The 24,534-nt window shown below is 42.0% G+C and overlaps 1 protein-coding gene across 1 annotated transcript in view; it reads right to left on the reverse strand.

Annotated features, from left to right (window-relative positions):
- CDHR3 (cadherin related family member 3) overlaps window positions 1-22,960 on the reverse strand; it is a 39,099-nt gene extending 16,139 nt beyond the window's left edge. Inside the window, exons 1-11 of the mRNA XM_050914853.1 lie at window positions 22,891-22,960; window positions 19,176-19,378; window positions 14,855-15,023; window positions 12,281-12,366; window positions 10,240-10,334; window positions 10,030-10,134; window positions 6,259-6,407; window positions 4,730-4,919; window positions 2,918-3,086; window positions 1,324-1,423; window positions 1,080-1,178 (exon numbers count right to left, since the gene is read on the reverse strand). Of these exons, the coding sequence (XP_050770810.1) occupies window positions 1,080-1,178; window positions 1,324-1,423; window positions 2,918-3,086; window positions 4,730-4,919; window positions 6,259-6,407; window positions 10,030-10,134; window positions 10,240-10,334; window positions 12,281-12,366; window positions 14,855-15,023; window positions 19,176-19,378; window positions 22,891-22,960 (1,435 nt within the window). The remainder of the gene's footprint in view (window positions 1-1,079; window positions 1,179-1,323; window positions 1,424-2,917; window positions 3,087-4,729; window positions 4,920-6,258; window positions 6,408-10,029; window positions 10,135-10,239; window positions 10,335-12,280; window positions 12,367-14,854; window positions 15,024-19,175; window positions 19,379-22,890) is intronic.
- Between the last annotated feature and the right edge of the window lie 1,574 nt (window positions 22,961-24,534).

The raw sequence follows: 24,534 nt of genomic DNA on the forward strand, positions 1-24,534 counted from the left end.
ATTTTCAAAACGTGACTGGATGAGGCCCCAAGCAACCTGATCTAGCTTTGAAACTAGCCTCACTTTGAGCATGAGTTGGACTTGAGACCCTCAGAGGTCCCTTACACCTTCAATTTTTCTGTGACCCTAGGAAGTTCAGAATGAGGGTCAAGATTTATCCAGCATATATCTAACGTACCTCTCAATTTTTTCTCAGCCAAGAGAATAAAGCCAGTAAGTGAGGTCCTGGGGCAGAAGGCCTGTGTTTGGTACATCAGGTCATATGAGGGAGAGGCTGAAGCTAGGGAAGATGCCATTCCCATGCCGACTCCTCTGCGCACCAAGCAGCACAGCACAGAGCTGACTGGCGGTCACACCCGGCACACAAGGATTACCAAGGAGGCAAGATGCTGTGGCACTGCTCTGCAAACATACGAGATGCAGGACTCACCAGGGGACAGGAAGGGTGCTGAGATGGGAGACAAGCATGTGAACAGTTTCAACAAATTCAGTTTTAAGGCCACGTTTGCAGCCGCTGGTCCTGGGCTATTGCAGGAATGGGAATGACCCTGGCTCTGGGAACGAGGAACTGCTCTGACTGCCGTCTGGCTGAGCGCAGCCTCCTCATCCATGCACTCCCATCCCACCCCATCTTCAGGGCATCTGCTGCACCCAGGGAGAGCTGGGTCTAAGGCACAATGGGGTGTCCATCCTGCACCATGCCTGGGCCAAGGGAGTCCTCACTCGACTGTGTCAGTCTATAACAGTTTCTTTGCACCGTCGCAGTCCCTCGAAAAGGCTAATTTAGCAAGAGCAGAAAGACGGTCTAAAACAAGACATCTGAGTTCAGTTCCTGGCTCTGTCACAGATTTCTTGTGCAATTGCTGAATTTGTCTGTGTCTCAGCTTCCATCTGTACAATTGGAGTTGTTGCCAGTTTTGTCTATTTAAGGGTGGTAGGTGGTTGTATGGTGAGGCCCTGGCTGAACTGGAACTTTGAGCCATTCTCCTCCTTCAAATATATGAAAATCCATTTAGAGCAAAAAGGTACTTATCAACATAACTACATGATTTCTATCATGTAGGTGCTACTTACTGTACCTTTAGTAATTTCTGGAACATTAAATTCATATGATAAATTACTGAAGACTGGAAAAAATTCATTCACTGGCTTTATCCTGATGTAAATGTAGATGATATCTGGAAATATAACAGAACATTAAATCATAGTTAAGTATGGCTGTGAAATTTTCTCATGCATATATTCAAAATACATATGGTATTCCTCTCTCCATGCTGTTACAGCACAGGAAAATATCAAAAGAAGTGTAAAAGGGATACTTGCTTGAGTAGTTAGGACAGGCAATATCTTGCACCCTGACAGTCAAAGAATAGACTTCAACTCTTAGATTCGCTGGGTTTTCTAAATCAATACTTTCAGTCATCTAAATTAAAAAGAAACACAATTGTATTTATAATTCCTTACATAAAGTCACAATACACATGATGGCAATTACTTTTTTCAGCGTTCTGTAAGCGTGGTCTCCCCCTTGGCTATATAGAATTGCTCTGTAGGAGTAATATAGGCTATTAATCAATTACAGGATTGAATTCCAGGCTTTTTCTACATGTTCACGCTCTGGTGTCTCTTGGAAATTCAGAACTCTTTCCTTCTGCCAACAAAATTTCTTCCCCTTAAGTGCAGGAAGTTTTATCATTTGGATCATAAGGTCTTGGCCTTTTACCTAGTTAATTCAAAGCTCATGTAATGAGCTGGCTATTTACTCTGCCTTTTGTTGGCTCAAAAGAATCTGCTATTGCTAAATAGTAATAGTTACTCCTTGAGCTCACGCCTGCAGACATGTATTAAAGGTATTAGGTTCAGCCACAAGTGTTTATCCAGGAACCAAGTTGTTACTAAATGGTGGCTCATGCAGATTTAAATCCTAATCTCCTGAACTCTCTATCTTTCTGTAGGAGCCTCACAAACTTTGGGGCAGCAGGACTAAAGTACAGGCATCCACTGTTGATCGTCTACAGTGAAACTCCTGGAGGAACAGGATGCTTCAGATAGCCTCTTACATTATACATACATGGTGATCAAAGGGCTTCCTGTGCAGCAATGAAAATGCTTTTTGTGTTGGCAGATGAAGCAGCTAAGCGCAGCGCTCATTGACATGTATACCTCAGATCAAAAATTAAAGTAAGCCATACAAAATCATTTTACTGCTCCTGTAGCACTCTTGTCTTTTAGACAGAATGCCTATTTTTTGCTATGTTTCCCTTTTTCTGTAGTTGTCCATGGTTCTTTTTAAAGCAATGAAACAACCACCATTGCACACGTCCAGCAACTGGTGGGGGTTCTGGCCAATGCAAATATGCTAGCAGCTATCAGCATAAGGAACCCATATTTTGACATGCAAAATCACACAAGTGCAAATCCCACCACACTTCTGTGAAAATTTACCACTCAAAGTGGTTTTACAGTTCTGACCAACGAAGCTAGGAAGTAGTTACTGAGTGTGGGATTTCTCAAGTATTTCAATTCTTCATGCTGAATAGCAAGGATCTTCCACAGTCTGTCATGAATAAATGGGTATGAAATGGCATGAAATTTCTCTGTTTATCCATATCAAAGTTGGTGCTTCACACTCCCTAAAAAAGGATTTTTTTTTCAATCATATCTAGCACATTTATTTAAAACTGGAGAAAACAGTTCTCTGTTCACCAAATTCTGTAGAATCCATAGAAAGCATCCTATGAAAGGGAAGGTAGTTCACATCCAGTCAAAACAGTCATTCTCCACGTCATACACACTGTGACATGAATTACAGTAATTCTTTTTTTCTTGTACAGACAATGAATTCAAAGAACTTATAATATTTCATAAGTTGACTTCTGAAATGGGACAATCTAACATAAAGCCACAAACAACTGACCACAAGTCTTCCAGACACAGTGGACTCCAGAGCGAAGTTATTGCTTCCAAAACCAGATAATCCAGTGAAATTAAATCGATTGTTTGATGGATCAACATCAATATCTTTACAGTAATTTCTAAGATCAAGAAGAAATGTCCCAGCAGTCATATTTTCATTTGCCTCTTTCCTGTTTAAAACAAACATGTTTCCCATCAGAGCAACTTATATTTCTCCTCTTGAACTCTCCATATATTACATACCAAAACATTGACTTCCATTTATTTTCTAAGTGAAATCCTAGATCTAAATAGGCAACAGTTGATGAAGCAACTCAGAATCTGATCCATACACTGTGGTGAACAAGAGCCCTGTACAATGGGCAGGACATAAACTTTTAGCCAGATCCAAACCATAAACCTGGAACTCGGCTAAACTTCAGAGGCTGTCATGAGATCTTAATGTTCAAGATCAGTTCAATTAATAATTAATATTTTAAAACATCTTTACAACACTCATTTCTTCAGTATGTTATAATGTTCTCCTGATGAGAAGCTCGTTGTTTTCTCCTTAACTAATAGCTGGACCATTCTGGTGCTTTGTGAAACTAGCATTTCTGGTGCTGCTGTTGATAGTGAGGGTCCCTGTGATGCACATGATGGAATTGGGGGCAGAGGGTGTCGATTTAATTTTTTTTAATCAAGAGAATTAAATACAAAAAAATGAAGAACCAACTGAAATACCATTAAGCCCTGATTTTGTTCCCTTGTGCAATCCCTATAAGACTAGTCCTTTATTTGATCGCATTTTTTTCCCTGAAGATTTTTGCCTCCTTCAGATCAAAATTTAAGCTCACTAGATAACAAAGAGATTGTTGTGTTATTGTCATGGATGTTGTAACTAAGCAGCACTCTGAAGAATTGGATTCTTTTCCTGCCAGTATGTAAAAGTGTGTGATTTAAATGCAAGACTTTTCTACTAGATAGTGAGCAAGCAATTTAAACTGATACCCACTAACTGGGAATTCCTTATTGCATAGGTTCTTGGCCTGAGATGCTGGATTTTTATCTGCAGGACCATCAAACTACCATAAGTGCACCTGAAGAACTGCACTATGCAGTGCGGCGTACCCTGAAAGATCAGAGCCCAGGCACATCAAACACTTCAGATGGACAATTTTGACTTCAGTCTTACTATGACACACTTCATCTGTAAAATGGAGTTAATGTTATGTCCTCATCTGCAAATATAAACTACCTGATCATCACAAAAGTCTCAGAGCATTGATAGCCATAGCAAAGTCCATGACTAAGTTACTATGCACAGAGGACACCTATAACAAGAGGTGATCTGGGCTCTGAAGACCTTACAAATTGCATTAGACAAAAACCATGCAGGTCACCAGAGAGAGATTTAGAAGAGAAGGTCAGGAAGTTTAAAACTCCAGAACTGACTGGCAAGCTTTCTCTGGTGAATGATTCCCCACAGTTTAGCATAAAATAAGAAAGGAGGAGCTTGGATCTGTATAGGTCAGAAAAGTAACTCTATAACACATAGCTCTGATATCCTAAGGGTTTAGGTGTCTGAAAGAAAGATAAATAAATTATCTGACTATACACAGATATTTTTAGTCCAAATTTCCACTTTGAACATGTCAGGAAATTGAGTTCCATGCCCTAAGACACTTAGAGTGAACACTAACCTTTAAAGGCTAATGGTAAATGTCCATTTGAACCTCTGGCTGTAGGTCTGGGGACCCTAACTGATGTGCCCTAGACTGCACACTGGTCTGCGGCAACCAGGCAGCACTAAGGCAATGAGGAGCCTCAATACCTGAAGGTAGAAGGATTGCATTCTGGTGGGTTGTCATTGATATCGTCAATAATGATTGTGATCTGCATTTCGCTGGCGTGACCGCTGCTGGGACTGTCCTCCACTCGGACTATCAATGAGACGTTAGGATGGAGCCGCAGTGGAAGGGCATCTCGGTCGATTCTCCCAGTCACCTGCAGCACTCCAGTTGCTGGGCAGAAAGCAGCCAGAAGTTAGATGTTCACCATGGGGGGAAGTAACGAACACTTGTGGCGTACATGCAAGAGGACAGGGTAGCTCAGCAGACAGGTAGCAGAATAAAAAGTCTTCTATTCTGTGCAAATCATGGCTGGTTTAGTTATTTTTTTAAAATTATAGAAAATGGCTCTGAAAGTTCTGCGTAAGACCTTAATGGATAGATACCCATTGCTCAAAAATATGCCATAGGTGGCCTCGGCAGAGGGCTTGGAAAGCAGTTAGATTTCCCTTACACTCTCAAAGAGCTAGTGCAAGTCAGAGTTGAGTGCACTCACAGAGCATCAAGGACAATGAGCTGCTAATACCTGTCCTGTCCTTGCTCTCTAGCTAGTAAGACCGCTTCACTTTCTACTGTTATCGTTCAAGCATCCTTCAGCACCTATAAATCTACTCACACATCAACAGAGCTGCTCTTAGCTGTGACAGATTGCGCCAAGTGCTCTGGCCAGCCATTTACTTAAATTCTTTTTTCACTTCTGTTAGCCTCTGTTCAAAAAGAGAAGGTTTTTATGGCACAGCACAACACTATTCCCAGAGCACAAAGGAGGTAAAGGAACACTGTATATATCCTCTGCCTTTTGGAGTGTAATTGAGGGGGAGGGTGGCAATACATGGCCAAAGTGCATAGGGAATCCAAAGCATTTAAGGATCATCCTGATACCCCACAGCACTGTGTTGTGTGGCACCTCTTACAGCTGTGATAAGCAGTTCTAAAGCAATAGCAGTCAAGGAGCAAAGCAGTCACTGAATGCCAGCCCTGGAGCAAAAACCTCAGGGCACTGGTGTATGCACCCCAGAGAGCACAAGGAGATAGGACCAGCATGAGAGGACTCTTTTGGATGGCCTTGCCTGAGGACGGTCATGAATCGAGCAATGAAGCTGAGGTGCAGATTTGCTGTGCACCTCAATGCTAGAGCAGATTTCAGGCAGGAGAGAGGACATCATGGTCTAACTATGTGCAGCTGTTTCAAGAGCCCCAGAAGGGTCACTGCTGTCCTCAGAGATTAAAAAGGCAGCAGCTAATCTTACTTCCACCCAAGGGACCGCCACCCTCCAGCTGTAAGTCAGTATTTGCCAAGAAGTCACCTTTGGTCTACTTTCTTCAAGATATCTTACTGAATCTTGGTCAGCTGACCAAAGAATTTGACCCTAATAACATACTGAGCATTTCTTATTTCTAGGGGTAGCCACAGAATAAAGTAAGTCAATTTAAAACTAAGGCAAAAACATTTTCTCCAAAGTAGTCCCTCTCTTTTTTTGGGTGTCAGAAGGCACATTTTTGTTTGTCTTACATGGATTTATGGAGAAATATCTGTCAGAAGACTGGATGCTGTAGAAAAGCCTGCTGGAAGAGTCTTCATCATCAGGATCTTTAGCTGTTATATTGGCAACAATGGTGCCCGGGCTTTGCTCCTCTGGAATCCTGTAGATTCTTTGTTTTCTACAAGATAAAACAAAATTCAGCAAAGCTCACATCTGTGTTTGCAAGGGCAGCTGATCACAGACTTAGCTGAGCAGCCAATTGCAGCAGCAGAGCCATGGCCACGCTGGGCTCAGAGATGGCTATTTGCATGTCAGGGTAAATATCCCAGTCACTGGTTCTGCCAGCTGGATATGTAGCAATAGCTGAACTGGTATGTGGTCATAAAGCATGACATAGCCACACAAATAAGTGTCCTTCCCCTGAAACTTTTTCACAGTAAAAACAATTTGACTTTTACAGAATCGTGGAAGCTGAAGATGGAAGGGGCTGGGGCCCTACAGAGCCACCAGCTTGTAAAGCCACTTGCTTTAATTCCTTCATTTTGCAAGAGAAAAACAAAAATAGAAGCAGTAATGTAATTAATTATCTTTTGGAATTAATGCTGGAGGCTTTTGGGGGACAACAGTATTACTAAAAAGCTGAGTTGCCCCTGCAGTAGGTGGAGGCAGGGAGGAGCGCTCCTGCGGGTGCCCAACAGATGAACGTGCTCCAAACTCCCAGCAACATCTGTCTGTCTGATTCATCGTACACAGAGAAAATGGTTCTTTACTGCTGCTGTTTGGTATGCCAGTGCTCCCAAATTTCTCATGAATTAAGTGAGTTTTATAGCTCAGATATAGTCTGGCAGGCAATTGTGCAGGATTGCTTATAATGGTTGCAGTTGCGTGTTCACATATGGGTACTCAGGTATGCAATTATGCTACTTGAACCACATGCAAAAGCAGACGTGGGCAAGCACACAAAAATTGTGCAAGGAATTTATGAAGGCTGATTTATACTACTGAAACACACACAAACATCTCCTGCTTCTAGAAATCAAAGGGAGTTGAAGGTGCTCAAGAGTTCAGAAAAGCGTTAGGAGTATGTTTCCAGAATGAATCCTTTTTGCACGTTTTAAACTTCCTATGACATCACTTAGCTAATTGACTAGTCTATAGTTCCCAGTATAGGAAAGCATGAGCCCTTCGTTGTCCTCTGAAAACCAACATCATGGGGCACTTAGCAATTGGAGCAGAGAATTGCAGAGACAGAAGATCTCATGCCTCCAGGTCTCCACTTGCAATTTTAAAAATGGTTAAGAAGAAACAGTGTCTTCAACTGTTTTGTCAGCTCATATGAAAACAGGAAAGCATACAGGAGAGAAATCACATAGGGTTTTCCCAGAAAAAACACCTAACTTACAGCCAGCAGTAAACAAGGAGTTTGTGAAGGCTGCGGAATCAGTGTATTTATTAAGTTTCTATCTCACTCTTGACATTGGATCTCTTCCTTCCTTGTTCTCCTGTTGCTTCCAGAGTCACTCAGAAACAAAACAAATAGCAACAGATCTCCTTCACTGCTACCAAAAATGCCACCCCAAAATGCCTCTCTGATCACTGGGGAATACGGGAGGGACAGCTCTAACCGCTTTTGGCTCAAAGTAGGGAACTCCCTATGCCCACAGGGACCACAACTCTGACCTCTCTGTGGACAGCAAACTCACCACAACTCCACCTTCACAGCCCTATCAGCCCTCCTGCACCCTGCACGGGCCATTGTCCTGTCCCCACCAGATCTCTCTGGAAGAAGCGGGACGTTATCGAGCACATCCCCATAGCACTGAGTACGAGTACAGCTGGGGAGGAGTTGGGGGCCACTTCCTACGCAGCTATGTCTAGGCTGTGTCCTGTTGTCCATCTGTCTGCCACCTGCCAATGGCTTTTTACAGGATGGTTAAAGCAGACCTTTTAGACACTGCAATGTAATTGCGAAGGAAGCATATGTTTGTTTTCTTGTCTTCTCCTTTGTTTTCCTGACTCCACAAGTTTTCCATTGATTTTGACAGCCAGAATTTCAAAAGGCTGAATGCCAATGTAGTGTTGTGAACACCAAAAACAGATGTGCTTGCATATACTATGGGAACAATTAAAAAGACCCTTTGAAACTCTGTTCTTGACAGCTTTGATTGGGAGAAAATAAAGAAGGTTTGCTAACTCGTCAAGTTTCCCCAGCTCCCATCCCAGCACTAATTATTATCGTGTCAGAAAGGACGTAGCCCTAGCATGCAGCTCAGATTTTAGCAGGGGAGAGGCCATACATGTGCACGCTGAGGACAGATCATGAAGTGTAATTTAATCTAAAGTTCTTTACAAACTGAGCTGCTCTTTTTGGTCTGTAGTGTCAATCTAAAAGGGAGAAGATTCAAACAAATACCCGGCCTTATTTGTGCCATATGAGAACTGAGTCTTAGACCTTAGGTGTTATGGATGCTCAAGGTACTGCAGCTTTCACTAATTCAAACAATAGATAAATATTTAACAGAGCTCCTTTAGCATTCCAGACGTAAGGATAAATAAACAGAAATGGCAACATTTGGAGGAAATAATCAGTCTAGAACACAATGTGCAAACGTTGGCACTGGGAAGAGGATTCCTCCTGCTTGTAGCAGTACAGGAACGCTCAGAGAGCTGCTAACCTTATTGATTATTGCAGACATGAGGTTCAAGTATTAAATAAGTAGCAACAACAACAAAAAAAATCCATGTCTGTTTCTAACATTTCATTCTTCTGTTTCTTCAGATTCTCCACCCCTTTACCCAGCAAGGTCCAGATCCTTGGCCTCAGCCCAGGAGCCGTGCATTGCTCTGGCTCCACAAAACACCCAGAAGATTGCTCCGAACAAGTGGCTGGAAACCTCTTGGCATGGCCCAGGTGCTACACTGTCTTCTTTGCATAGATGGCAGAAGAGCAGCCATCATAAATATTCTCAGCGGGGACCTTGTACAGCCTCAGGATCAGGAGACATAAAGAGAGTGTCTTGAATCCAATCAATGTCTCATGCAAGTGACAAAGATAAATCAACAACAGAATCAGATCGACTGTAATAATTGTAAAGCTCCTGCTTCAGAAACAATCGTCCGTTGTGCTTTCCACCACAAAACAGCCTGCTGGTGGCACATGTATATTCTTTCCTATTTTTCCAAATTTTCAGCAATGTTCCTGATTCCAACTAAAACTCCACTAGTCTTCAAAAGCTATTTCTGACTTGTGTGTTATGACACAATTTCCTGCTTATGACACAGTAAGAGATGACAATGTTTCAAAGATCATGGGGATTGTTTAGAAGTCTGGGAAGAAACAGAAGACAGATCAAAAGTGAGACCATTTTATGTCTAGACATTTCTGCATGAATAAACATCATTATGGTGAAATGCACGTCTGTATGAGGGGTAAATTCTATATGATTGTATTCACACAGGGTAAAATTCATCTCCTTGTCTGAACTTGTCCAAAGGTCTTTGCATAGCTTTAACCTCTCTAAATGCTAACAAGTACAACAAGCTTGTTTGGCTGTTCTTAGCATGAAGGTAGAGCCTGGAAAACTTGAAACTATTAAGAATATAAATAAGAATAAAAGAGGGAAATGAGGGCAAAGCTTTCCAGTAAAAGAACAGGAATCATAACAAAATTATAATACTGTTTTCAGTAGTATTTTGTTGTTATATTTACTTGCCCTTATGTTACACCCTCCCATTGGTGCCAAAGCAGTAAAGCTGGGAAAACATCTACATTTTGAGTACAACAGAAGTTTTTCACTCACATGGTAAAGTAAGGTCTTTCATCATTGATGTTAATTATATTTATATTCACTGTTTTAGTTGAGTTGAGTCCATCAGGATCTGTCACTGTTATATTTAAAAAGTAACTGTTAAATAAGAAAAAAAAACAAGAATTGTTCTGTGGCTATGCAGGAAAACATTTCTCTGCCTACTGTAAGCTAACAGACCACGTGAATAAAATACATTCTCACCAATGTGGATCTTTCTCAAAATCAAATTCTTTTGTGGAAAAAATGGCTCCGCTTTCCAAGACCAAGAATGGCACTGATGCAGGGAGCAGTGAATACTGAAATGAAGAGAGCAAGGAATTAGTCTTCATATCTTTAAACATCCCTCCATTCATTCCTTGCCTTGTACAACGGGCCAAGTTATAGCACAGCATTTGCCTCAAACTTGGCGTAATGAAACATGCTGACACAGATGCCAGCACAAGCCCTGATCATCTGAGCTGAAGCAGCTCAAATTTGGTCGTACGTGCTTTGCTTGCCAGCCAGTGGGAAGTCACAGACACTGAACTACATTAAAGCCCACACTATTCTCTACCTCTGTGAACTCCAGGTCTGCAAGGAGAATTTAACATAGAGGCCAGCCAGCAGAGCCACAGCACCATAGCCAAAAATCGGCTTTGTGGTGGCAGCACAGTACGTGCACAAAGGAGGAGAGAGAGAAGAAGGGGTGAGGCTGGATTGGGGGGACATAAGAGCTGTGGAGGAGGAAATGAAGTTTAGGGGTCCAGGTGATGGGAGAGGGCAAGGAGGGGAGAGTAGACTTTCACGGAGCACATGAGGGTGTGAGGCTGAAGGGTGTTCACAACAGCCCAGTGTTAATGCGGCTGCTCAGCAGCTGCATGTAGGAGCGGCTGCTTTGTGCATTGCACAACACAAATGGGTACCACACCAGTGCACAGGTGTGGGAAGGAGCTGAGCACCCCAACACCACACACAGTAGGGAGAAAGGCAGCACCCTGCTCCCTGTGGCCACGAGGTAGCTACTACATACCCACCACGTCCTCCCTGCTATCTTCCACATTCCAAGTCATCACCAATAAGCCCTCAAGGACATTTCCTGTGCTAGTGCAGGTGCTAATAATACCCATAAAGTCTGAAGTATGCAACATCAGAGGGTCATGCACCATACAAGTAATCTGCAAAATCCACTGAGCAGGTCTGTCCAGGGGATGCAACTGCTCTAGTGTTACCTTTTGGAAAAAAAACAGGAGGTACAGAGAGCTGAGTGAAACAACTTGCCTCCTGCAATGACAGATTTAATTGAAATTGCTTTAAAAAAAGCAGCTAGGTGATCACAATTCTTTTAACAATTTTCTGCCAGTTGACCTTTCTACATTCCCTCTCTGGATTATTATTTTACCTGTTGCCCAGCATTTCTATATTTGCAGCTTCTTATTATGCCTGAGATTCGTCAGGGGTTAGAAGGCGTGTGGAACTCACTGCCATTGCTTCCAGAAACAAAGCAGAGCTAAATCCCCAGGCCTCTGCTTCCCTCCTCACCAGCTCGGGTTTGGTGGTTTGACTGGGCAAAGCCTCAGGACGGACTTCAAGCTAACTGCTCTCTTGAATAATGCTACACATTGAAGTAGCATCTTCAGGTTCAGTTCTTGAACGTGATGTCTTTTATAAAGCCAAAGCAAATAAAGCAAAGCTACAACACAATTCTTAGGTACGTGCAGTTACTTTTCCCCTGTCTGCAAACAAACTTAGCACTTTCCAGAAATTTTTGCTGATACGAAGAGTATTTTCAGATCAGCTAACACGTTTTCTTAACTGAAGGTCACAGTTTGCTCTGGGATTGTCAAAAAGTTGAGATTCAGTTGCCTTGAAAGTGATTTCCTTACTGTCTCATTTAAAAGAATTTACATTGTGATAGAGAAGGTTAAAAACTGTATTTATTTTTAGTCACTCTCATCTACAAGAAACGTTTTGCAAGCCATTTAAAAAAAAGAAAGACAATTTCTACTGTATCTCTGATTAACTATATCAAACTCTGCCTTCAATATCCCTTAATTTTGGAGGGCTGAGAACTCAAAGTACAATTTGTGACCAAAAATTGAGGCTGGGTTTTCTTAGTTTATTATTGAAAAGGCTTCTTTCTTCCTGACTAAACCTTTCCCTCTGTTCCTGATAAGGAAGGAAGTTGTTGAAAGATGCTGGCAATTAGCATTTCAGATACAGTGGATTATATCATCTCTGGTTTTTTTTCTTTAATACAACTTACTTTGAGTTCAGCATTTTCAGGATCAGCTGCATCAACTTGGTAAATGCATTCCGGAGGTGTTCTTTCCAAGACATAGATCGTTACAGCTGCACGGATATAAGTGTACTCAGTGTTAATTGGGTAAGAATAAAGGACACAGCAGCAAACATACCGATACACTGAAGCTGTGCAGACTTATTACTGCCTGCTGCATCTTCTCACTTCACAAGTGTAATTCCAAAATGATCACAAAGAGCACAAATACTCGAAAGACAAAAAGAAACCAATTGCATATCTGTAATCAGGCAACTATCACTAAGAGTTGCAATACGAACTGTGCCTTCGGGAGAAAGACTGATCTTTACATATGGCCTATCTTGAGCTGCTCACAGGGTATGGAGTAAAATGATGCAGTTGGGCTACACCTGTGTCTTTCTTTACTATGCAGATGGGGAGAGCATAGCCCTGTGCCTGGTCCTCATCGCCATCCCCTCCCTGTCCACCCCCCATCCCCTGCCAGGAGAGCCCAGAGCCTTTCCTCTTCATTTCTGCATTTCCTTTACACCTGCGAGGTAAATAAATAGTGGATGGTCTGTGCTGACTTAAATTTTTGCCTTATTAAGGGTGCTAATTCAGTGCAAGGTGTATTTCTTTCCATGCCAGGAATTCTCACAGCTGGGCTATCCCATACTGGGTCACTGGCAACAGGCTTATTTCTACTTGGGTAGAGCGATTAAAAGAACAACGGATCTTTAGATCACATCATTTGCTTTATGCCCTTTTGTGCCTGCTGGACCTGCTGTTTCTGGACTATTAATTTCCACTGTGACCCCTGCTGACTGCTGCTTCTCATCAGAGCAGTGGGAATCCCAGAGCAGCGTAATGAGTTGTTCCCAGAGGACAATAATATGAATATAAAGTTTAATGAGAGGGAGATGCTTTTTCATAACCAGCGAATGTGCAATTAGTGTCTAATTGTAGCTGGTACTGTTAACTAAAACCACACAGTTAGACAGATCAGACATCTGTGCTCACCAATTTATGGCAGCTCTAGCTGAGAGTTAAGCTGATGCACTTATTTGTAACAAGCTCCCACGTAGAGTGTGTTTCATGCTGTGCTGATCCCCTGAAGTGTCACATTTAATTATTATTAGATTCCAGCAGCACCCATGATATGCCAGACACCAGCTATACTGAGAAGATGACACAGCCTCTTCCCTAGGGGAAGCTAATTTGCTTTACAAACTAAGTCTTGTATGGAAGCAGGAACGTCAATGTGCTTAGGAGGCATTAGTGAAGCAGACTGAATTTGAGTGGGCCTGGTCTGACAGCGACAAGCCCTGCCCTCTGCAGCAGGCAGAAGTCAAGGCTGCAGCCATGCTGCACTGCTGACCACTCCAAGGGCTGCGAGTTGCAGCCTACATGGTACTGCTGCTAGTCCTGGTCAGGCGTGGTTCAGCAGCCAGCTCCGAATACCTACCACGAATGGATCACAGTTTGATGTTTTCAGATTTTAAAAAAATTGAATATTGAATTATTGAATGCTCTTCTGTACAGTGATGTTAGAACATCAAGACTTCAAACAGGCTCTCAGTACCTCATGAAATAAGAAGAGCATATTTTTACTCACTACCTGAACTGTTCTGTCCGTGTGGGAACACATAATAAATACATCACTATACTCTGTCGCCTCATGGTACGGTTTTTCCAGGTCCATCTCATTAGTAAATGAACAAGATAAGATTGCTCAGAGAGTAAGACAATTATTTCCTATCCTTTTTATTGATGGCATTGTCACTCGTATTAGGTACTGCATGGCATGCAAAGCCTGCACTGATGACAGCTGTGGTCCAGACACTCCAGCCTCATTCCTAAGGCTGCTGCACACTCCTCCCCATTGCACCTTTGCCTGTGGTCTGAAAGTAAACTTGGTTAACACCATCTGCTCCATGCAGGAGACAGAACTCTTTGCCTCTTTCCATTTGTACCACCATGGATCACAATCTCTGAGATCTCACTCTTCAAACTGATTTTCCACTTATTTTCTCATGTGCAGGTGCAAATGCAATATACAGGTGTAAAACATTGGCAGAGCAATGTTTTTTATCGTTTTCCCTCAGAAATTCTTGCACGTACACAATATACACTTATTTAAATTTATCTTGCTTCTCCAAATCAGTCCAGTTTTCAACAAACTACTGAAACATGTACCCATACTCAATGATTATATCCCCACCAAACTTTAAGTTTCTAATACATATCTCTAGGTAGATATTCATCTCATCAAAAAAAGAGCATATATTTATTAATATAAAAAACCTTTTTTTCTTTTAATTCTTCAGGTGCTTCAAAATGGTTAAATCATTTTTGGTCAAAGCTTCAAGAAAACTAAAAGGGCATTTTCAGAGATGAAGCATACCAAATATTTGTGTAAAATAAAGCTCTGATAAAAACAGCGTCCTGTTCCTCCCTTGTTTTCCTAAAGGAAAACGCTTAGACCACTTTAGCTACAGGCATTGTATGCAGCTATAGGTTTTTTTAACCTGATGTCATCTTTTCAAGTATTGTTTTTTTCAAATACCACCATTATCTTACTTTGAATTGCCATATTTCCTCGAAATACAGGACGTTCATTTTTATCTGTTACTCGGACAGTCAGTGTGCTAAGGTCAGTTCTCCCAGTTGTATCTTCAACGAAAATCTGTAAATCAAAGCTCTTTGGCATAGTTTCATAATCTAGGACAGGGTTTCCAGTGGTAACAACCTGAAAAGAAAAAAATACTATTAGCACATGATGTAAGAGATAGAAGTTATAGTCTATACGAATGAATACATGTAAAGGGACACTTCCCATCAGTAAGCAGTGAGTATTTTAGATCATCTTCTACTTGCTGGCACATTTTTTGTCAGTGGCAGAAATGTGAGAAAAACAGAGTGGAAAGACCAAAATTTTGTGGCTTCATGGAGCAACTCAAGGACCTCTTGTGCGAGGGACAGTTTGAGGAGGAGAAAGCCTGGAAGGAGCTGTCCTGCCTCAGAGGCAATGCTTTGCCTTCGAGGTCAGGACTACATCTTGCAGGTACTTGTCTGTGCCACGTCTTCACCTTTCCACACCAAGCTGCAGGAGCAGTCGAGGTGTGACAAGACTGAAAACTGGGAGGAAGCCCTGCAGGACACAAGGGCAGCGTCACTATTTCTGTGAGTCAGGAGCACGAGGGGGAAGATCTTTTACTTGCAATAAGGAGTCGGGGGGCAGGAGACCGTATAGTCTAGCAGGTACCAGCCCCTTCCTTGTATAAGCTGTGTCTGGGAGAAGACTTGCAGGAAACCACAGGAAGAAGGGAGCTGCACGAGCACACTATATGAGAGAGAGACCAGAACTGTTTGGTGAAAATGTTGAACTAATTAAAAAAATAACATAGGCCTTAAGTTTTGCAAGATTGATAAGTCAAAAATTTGCTTTGGGTTGTTTTTTTTTTAAAGGCTTTCAGTTCTGCCTATTGCCTCTTAACACGGAATACGTACAAGCACAAGACTGACATTCCATGAAAAAACATTAAATACATTCATTTTGGACTTTGGACAAGTCCAGAGCAAGAGCAGGATGCTGAAAGTTGTATGCATCAATCTTCAGTGCTGAAACTAATAAAGAAACAGGAACTTTCCTTTCTTGGACAAGAAAGGAAAAAGTGACTGTTAAATTTGCTGTGTAGCTAAAAAATTGTGAAGCTTCAGCACAGTAGCAGGGTGCTGTGGAACTGGAGGAGAAGAGTTGGGGCTCACAAGTATGTGTGACAAGGACCGTGTCAGTGTATTCAAAATACTGCAGAATGGAGGAGCCTGGAGAGGATGCAGAAGGAGAACGATGAAATAAATTCTTGATTTTAGATGAGATGCCGTGGCCAGAGGACGAATACAAAAGTGATGTCACCACAATCAGAAGACAGAAGCCAAAGCAGAGCCAATTAACAAAGACAGTTGGAGGAGACTGAACAGGAGCACAAATGTTTTATGCTTTCTGGTATGTAAACTAGCTGCTCTCTGGAACCTTGTGGATCTTTTTGTTACAATACTGCAGGAGAAAACAACTGTGTCCTGGATGGTCTCCTTCTTTCCTATATTGTACAAACAGAAGTTTCCCATAAAAGTGATGCTAACTCAGAAAAAACATTCTACAAAAGCTTGTAACACCAGTGGGAAGGTTGCTCTCCAAAATGAATGTTTGCTGGAGATCTAAATACAGTAAACAGATGCAATGAATTCAAAATGAGAAACTGTCCAATTTTAAGCAGAAATTATGTGCTCTGGGGATTACCCCTCCAGTTCACAGCCAAAAATTTTCACTGGTGGTGTAATTACAGCCAGACTGCCTAAATACACATCTTCCACCCTCCTTTATAGAGACCTTGCAAGTGAAGATGTGAACCTAGATGGTCTCTTTCTAGGTTGCTTTTGAGAACAGCTTGCCACTGGCGTAGGCTGTGAGCCACAGTTCACCTCTCCTCCAGGTAGGAGCAATGCTTACTGATAAAGGCAGCACTGTACACACTTGAAGCAGCTGCAGACTTCGTGAAAGGGGGTCTAGAGTCACCCCATGACTGTCTACCCCTCATTCCACCTGAGAATTTCACTGCTCCCTGCTCCCCCCTTCACTCCCAGGATGCAGAGGGAGCATCACTAACAGCATCAAGGTAGTTTCAGGCAACAGTATGTTTTCATGCATTCAACACATCTTCTGCCCATGGGATTCTTCAAACAAGAGTAAGGCGAGGAGGAACGGGCAGGGCTCAGATCTCAGAAACTGTGACTTTCTCAGAAATCTCAAACCATATCAAGAAATGTGATATTGCCTTGGCTTGCTGCAACAGGAGTAAATGTGCTTCATAAATACAGAAGAGCTTGTGCTAACAGGTACTTAGCTAATCTGCAAACCCCATAATTCATACATGAAATACTGCCTTTTTCTATATCTTAGCGAAGATTTAATGGCAGTAGGTAGAGCTGAGGTATCTTATTTTGGATCACATCACTTTTGCAAAATATTGTACAGATCTGCTACAACACAGCATAAATAATTAAAAGTAGCAATGCTCATCAAATACATGAACTAAGAACACTCGTGTATTTACCCTTGCCTTATGAGTTGTAATTAGCACTCAACTGCTAATTTGCAGAATTTTTATGGAGCTTTCTTTATGATTTTCTCATGACTGATATTCACTGGCCCAACCTCTTTGTTCCAGTCCCTCAAGTGAGTTAGGAAACCCTGAAAACAGCTAGAGTTCAAGCAAGACATACAAAGGCTCACAGGCCATTCTGGTAATGGGGCTGTGGTATGAAATGAATATAAACTGGCACTTTGGGAGAAGCAGTCTCCAGCCTACACCTTTCTTGGCCATTCATTTTCATCCTTCTGTCACACTCTGCACTGTGCTAGAACAAGAATTTCTCCATCATCCCTGCCATGAAAAAAAGTCAAGAAGAGACTTTTTATCTATTTGCAGGGTTATTTTTCCTCCAGATGATTAATTTTTCAGTCCCACTCAAGAAGCAGCAACATAAAATGCTCATGCTGCACAGCATAGAGATGGCATGGAACAGGAGCGAGCAGGTATAAAAAAGGGCTATATTTTGCAGCAGAAGGGATAGCTTTAATTCAAAATGCCAAAATACAGCCTAGGAAGGGAGTCCCACATCATGAATTCTCTGTCAGCAAAGCCATCTTAAGGGACGTATCATTTCCTTCTGCCTGTTACATCTGTACAGCTGACCCAGTTCAGGTGTTTGTGCAGCCACATCCTATGCTTCACAGGTGAAAGAGGGCTTTTTTGAGAGTTTCTTTGACCATTTCACTGATCTGGCTGCGGAGCAGCTAAAGAACCAGCAGAGCTGGCACAACTGAGCTTTGTACTCTGCTGGGAGGTGGGAGCATGGGAACAGCAGCAGCTCCCCACAGGCAGGTCAAATCAATGAGCCGCAACCGCCGGGGCTCACAGTCTTACTTTCCCCAGATTTTCTCCCAGAAACACCAGCAAAGAGAATGAGAAAAAAGCCCTTATATCAGTTCTGTGAAAACCGGAACTTCCTTGGAAACACCCAGAAAACTGTATTCAAATTAACTTTTTAAGACTCCACTCAGTGCCTATCCGTATCTCTTAAAAGACACTCTTCAGTGTCACTGTTCAGCCTCAGACATACAGGCGAGTTACAGTGGGATGACAAGTTATCATGCGTCTGAACACTCATTGCCAGTGACAAATGTGAGCTAATACTTGCTAATTTATCCAGCAATGAAAATTAGCCTAAAATAATAGAAATTGCTTTGCATTTGCCATAGGACAAGAGCACGCAATAGATGATAGAAATAGATCACAGATGTGTGGAAGTGTGATAACTTCTTACCTTAAGATAACTTCCTCGTGTGTCACAGCTTTCGTTCAGAATTAAATATGACTTTGATCTGATTCAACTTATTTTAGTTTGGAAGTGAGTCAAATTCATTTTAATTCTAGGTGAGAGTGGCCAAACAGAAGCTGCATGTGGTTTAACTAAGCCACTTTAAATTCACAGTGACTTCGTATAAATTAAGTTGAAAAACTATGGACAAATCCTCAAAACAGAAGCAGGTCCTATATGTCCTTCTTCACCTCTTATTTTCCCAAAAATCACATTTTTTCTAATACAGAATAAATGGAATTATCGTGATAGGTGCTTTTTGCTTAGATGCAATTAAAAATTATAATCACTATTGCTATTCATTTGTCATATCTATTACAGCATGTCCAAATACTACCACAGTCTGCATTTGCAACTCTTTTCTGATTAAAACATGAGACACTGCACTGTCAGTGCTCAGTAATCCAGGAAACATCAGCCTGCATGACTGAACATTGCTCAAGCTAAATGTAAAACTCACCCTGTATTCGAGATCTCCTTTTGATTCAATAACAAAAGCCTCTGTAAGTGGATTTGAATTTACTATGGTAGGAAGCATTGCAACACCTTCAGAAGACAATGGAGAAACAGTTACATTAAAGGTATAAACTGAAACACCAGCTGCTGCATTTTCTTCGACAGTGCTTGTTGCAGGTAAGCCCTTAAGCAACTGGGTTCTTCTTCCTGCAAGATGAAAATGAATCTAAAATTACTTCTGGGAATCTTAGGCTAGCAGGAGCACACAGCTTGTGCCAAGAGTTGCCATTAATGAGCACAAAATGGCCTGATTCTCTTTTTGCTTATGAATGGTGGCATTGCATGGTAGTAAAACCAGTGCTAATGGCAAAAGAATCAATCTTTTCTCTAATTCAGTACTATACTGTTGTCATCTAGAGTGGCTGTTGTTAAAGTAGTATTGTTACTGCATCGTTTGCCTTCATATATGCCTTTATATAGAAGCAAAGAAACCGAACATGCTTCTATTACTTCATTTCACCCCCTGTGCTAATTGCTGCCTCTGTGCACTAATCACATCAAAAAGCACCTTGAATCACACAGACCTGGATGTTAAAGAAGCAATCTTATTTGTGAATTACACCGTCTGCAGCGCCTATTTCCTCCATTTTCCCCCTTCTTATTCTTTCTAGGATAGGTATGTGCACACCTGGCTCGTGACTAGAGTGAGTCAGCAACAACTTTGGGGGTTGTGCTGTTGTGTCTTCTGCTTTGAGCATGGAAGAGCATCCTCCAGTCCTTGGAGGAGATGCGGGCCCACAAAAGCACCCTATGGTTCAAAACTGCCTGGAAGCAGCACAGACTGCTGTGGCATCCAACAGCTTTGCATGAGATCCTTGCCTCTCAGTCAGACCTCTGGACTCTCCAAACCAAAATCTTTGCTTGCTCTGTCACTTAGCTTCTGGGTTTTGTTATTTTAACAAAGGCCTGTTGTGCTTTATCTCATGAAGAGTGTCTAGAAAACATAAATCAGTACAGCTTCTAGGGCATGTCCTGAAACGACATCTTACTAACCTCACATCCCTAAACTGGCAATGTACCTCAACAAGAGACTATGGCAGGGCTGACTGTTGCTTGGGGGGGGCTTCGCTGGCTTGTCCAAAACACTTGCCAAGAAAGCTGGCTGTGTTCAGTCAAACTTCCTACGCACTGCGCGCCAAGACAGAGGCAGATACTGCTCACTCAAGGGCCTGACCAGGCTGTTCATACACCAGCAATTACTGTAGCAAAAGCTTCATGAAGTCTTTATTTTTGCTGGGCAGCTGCAAGGTGAAAAGCTGCTATGGGAACTAATCTGAGGCCATTAGGGCTGCAGCATGTTTCCGCCTGGATGATCAGGCTCAGCCTGGAGCTTGGGAACGTAAAGCCAAGGGGAAATCTGCTGCTTTGCAACACCTCTGCGGTGTGGGACAGAACCATCTCCCTTTGCCCCTTCTCATGTGGCTGGGGAATGATGGCCCACATCAGCTATCAAAGAGGCACTCTAATTGCCATTCCTCCAACAGCAGAAGGCTTTTTAATCTGGAGGGGGAGAATTCAGCTCCAATGCTTTCCAATGACATTAGAAGAAGCCTTAGTGACTTTTTCCCCAAACTATCAAAAAATCTTGTTTCCCTACAACCCTAGAAAAATTTTGGAACATTTTAGGGATAGGCCACATATGGCCTTTGTGTGATAGACATTGCTCCTATTACTGGCCTTTCAAGTAACTGTTCCCCATAGGATCAGAGAAGACTTAGGATTCCAGTGCCTTTGCTACGTGAGAAGCAAAACTAATAGCAGTAGATGAGTCCACAAGACAAAGCATGGAATCCCATGGTCTCCCTTCTTCCTGCATCCCAACCCAGGAGGCACTTGTCCTTGCAGTGTTACCTGGAGCACTTCTTAGAGCAGCATGACTCCATCAGACACCTCCAGTTCTTCCTCTTGCAGCCTGCAAGACTCACTGCATTGTGGGGAGGAGAAGGAAGGAGCACAGGGGGTGTTGTTTGTGTAACCAGCCATACAAGGCTGTGGTGGGAGAGTTTGCCTCTGGGAAAACCTCTTCTGAGCACATGGAGGTTCCCATGCTCCCACGCTCCAGATACAGCAGGTCCATGGATCACTGATCTGGCTGGGATTACTCTGGCATTTATGGAAAAAAAGGCCTTGGAGATGCTCTGCAGGTGGGTGAGGTACAGGCTGGGATGCGGGAGACGGTGAGGTGGAAACTGCCTGTAAGAGTTAATCTGAACAGGTCACACTGACACTCCGTTAGGACTGAGATCAGCTGAGCTGTTACCGATTTATGTCAGTGGAAGCAGGACCCAGTGAAGGACTGAGTTTTTATTAATGTTCTTATAGATTCTAGAAAACATCATCAACAAAAATCACCCATGCAAATGAGACTGGGCTGAGAGGGGCTTCTGGGGATACATTTCCATAAGTGGAGCTGAACTTTGAATATAATCTCCTGTGGACAGTACCTGATGAATCCAGTTTCCTCAGCAAGCCACAGTTCATTAATGGAAACCATTCATAAAATCAATGAAATCATTCATAACAGTTAGAAATGTAGAACGAAGAGAGTTGCTATTTTTTATATTATCTCTAAAGATTTCATTGGCTGTTTATTCAGGATTTGTCTTTCTAAATCACAAGTTCTTACTTCTTGCTCTTTATTTTTATCTGAAATTTCTGGTACTGCATCTAAATGGCTTCTTCTCCCAATTGATTTTACAAAAGCCCTCCTTCCATATTCACAAGTCCTTGCTTACCTCCTTACTTCAGAGAACAAAACATGCCTGAAGCAATTTAATACATTATTTATCAGAATTACCAACCCCAAACATTAACAAATGCTGAGTCCAAGACAAAGCAATCATGAGACTGGCTTTGAGAAGTATATGTATATTTAAGTCTTATTTATCTGTGATTTGTTAGTCTTTACAGTGTACTTGAGTCACACCTTCAAGCTTTTCTTTCTTCACAACCATGCAGGTTAGAAAAACGCTATTTTTCAAGGCAACCTGAGATTCACATGTAGAGTCCTGATCACAGTTTTGGGGACATCAGGAAAACCACCAAATACTGACAGGTTCCTGAGAGCTGGCAGAACTCTTTCAGCTCCTTGAGAGCAAAGTGACTCTACCCGAGCAGCTAGCTTACTACAAGCAACACCAAGTGCTCCATGAGCCACACAGACTGCAGTTTGAAGATCTACTTTAAATTGCTAACATGCACATATTCATATTGGCAAATCTTACACTGGGCAAAGATAGTGATATTACCCTACTAATATCCTCCACAAGTGTTTTCCTGTTTGATCCTGTTTGGTTGCTTGTTTTACTCATCAAAGAGAAATGTTATCAATATTTGAAAAGAGAATGCTGGAGTATTAATACTAGATATTGTTTCTTGGAGAGCTGGCCTCCTTTCCCACTCCAACACTGTCACACTGAGCAATGGCTATTGCACTCGAAGTGCCTCATCCAGCAAAGTGTCTTAGCAAGGAGTCATATTCTCTCCTTCATTATACTGATGTAACCACAGAGCTCAATCTATTTGAGTAGGAAAATAATTGTTACTTGATTTTTTCCATCCGTGTCTGATCCCTAAATATGTATTATAAAGCTCCCAAGAGAAAGTATAACAGCCAACAGTGTTCTAATTTTAGCAGCATAATGAAATCATGTTCTTACCAGATACTACTCCCAGCAAAATGAGGAGAAGGAGCATGCTCTTCATCATCTTTACAACCCTGTCCTTCATGTTTCCAGGATGGAAACTGAAGGAAGGTCATGGTATGTTTTCCCTAGCTTACATCAGCTCCACCTAAATTCTTCCTCTTTGTCACGTTGTGGAGTGAGAAACAAAACAAAGGACTCGTGTCTCTAAGGGAGTTTCTAAACACCATGAGCTTGTTTACTTGTCAGAGAACTGCTCCTTGCTGACACTCCATCCACAGACCTGGGCCACACTTGAGAAAACAATCATTAATAGTCCTTTCACTGCAATCATCTTATTTATTGAAGCATTAGGAAAAGAATCTAGTATGTTCTAAATCCAGAAATACCATGCTGCTTTCATTGCTCTGGCAAATGAGATGCTCTCTTCACACACCAGACTCAAATACTCATGCTTTTTTACTTAAACCAAGAACCTGAAGTTTTCTCATTTCTCTGGCTATCAGAGTATTACTCAGACCACACACACTGCACACCTGGAGGTGAGATTGCAGCATATGTACACGATCAAGTTAGCTTTGCTGTAGCTGTCTCAGGAACAGCATGGACCACTCTGCAAAGTGCACTGGCTCCCTTAGATTAGGCATTTAGCTAGCTAGCCCACAATATACCCATGCAATTTTTTTTTTTTTTTTTTTTTTTTTTTTATCTAAGGGCAGTCCTAGTGTTTTTTCATGGAGCATAGTATAGAGGTGACACTAATACTGGAACTGGATGCAATATAGGTGCATCAGCATCAACTCATACAATAATTCAGGTTGGAAGGGACCTCTGGAGGTCATCTAGTCAAACATCCTGCTCAAAGCAGGCTTCATTAGATCAGGTTGCTCGGGGATTCGTCTAGTTGATTCTCGAACACCTCCACACAAACTTAACAGCTCTGCTAAGAGGTAGAATTTAGAGATTCAGGTTTAACACAGCTCTGGAGCAACCACACTGATTTGTGAGCTAAGCTAGCATCTCTAGATGGTTCTGCATGACACTCTGTGGCTGTCCCAGTGAAAGCTGACAGTAGTTCAGAAAGCTCTGTCCCGTGTTCCTGTGTTTTGTGTAGTATGAGCATGTTAACTGAATATGCTGAACATGAACAGCTAGTTTAATGCTGGGGCAGGCATTGCCTATGCTTGCTGTATGCGCACCTTAAACTATCGTACATATGTGCCCTGGAGGATTCTGCTGATATAATGAAACTGGAAAAGATGCACCAGTAAAACCTACTGATTGGAACTGAGCCATACCTACCTATCTGATACTGGTTTGGGGAACGATAAGAAACATTCATTTGATGGTTGATCTGCATCTATTTTAAAGTGCTTCTAGGGCCTTGCCAAACCCAGATGCAGCCTGGGTTTAAAGTGAATGTGGCCACACCATATCATCTGAGAGCACACACTACATCAACCTGTAGTACTGAGGAAGCTAATCTTCCATTGCCCCAGGAAATGTGTGCCTAGACTTTATGTTAGTCTATGGAATGGAAATATATGGAAAATCTCACCCTCAAATGACCTAGTTATGCTGATAAGATATGAATGTAAATTTATTTATATTGGCAAAAAGTCTAGCCTGTCCCTTTACCTACTAGATCATTGCCCATCC

This window comes from Gymnogyps californianus, chromosome 1, assembly GCF_018139145.2.
Source record: "Gymnogyps californianus isolate 813 chromosome 1, ASM1813914v2, whole genome shotgun sequence".
NCBI lineage: Eukaryota > Metazoa > Chordata > Aves > Accipitriformes > Cathartidae > Gymnogyps > Gymnogyps californianus.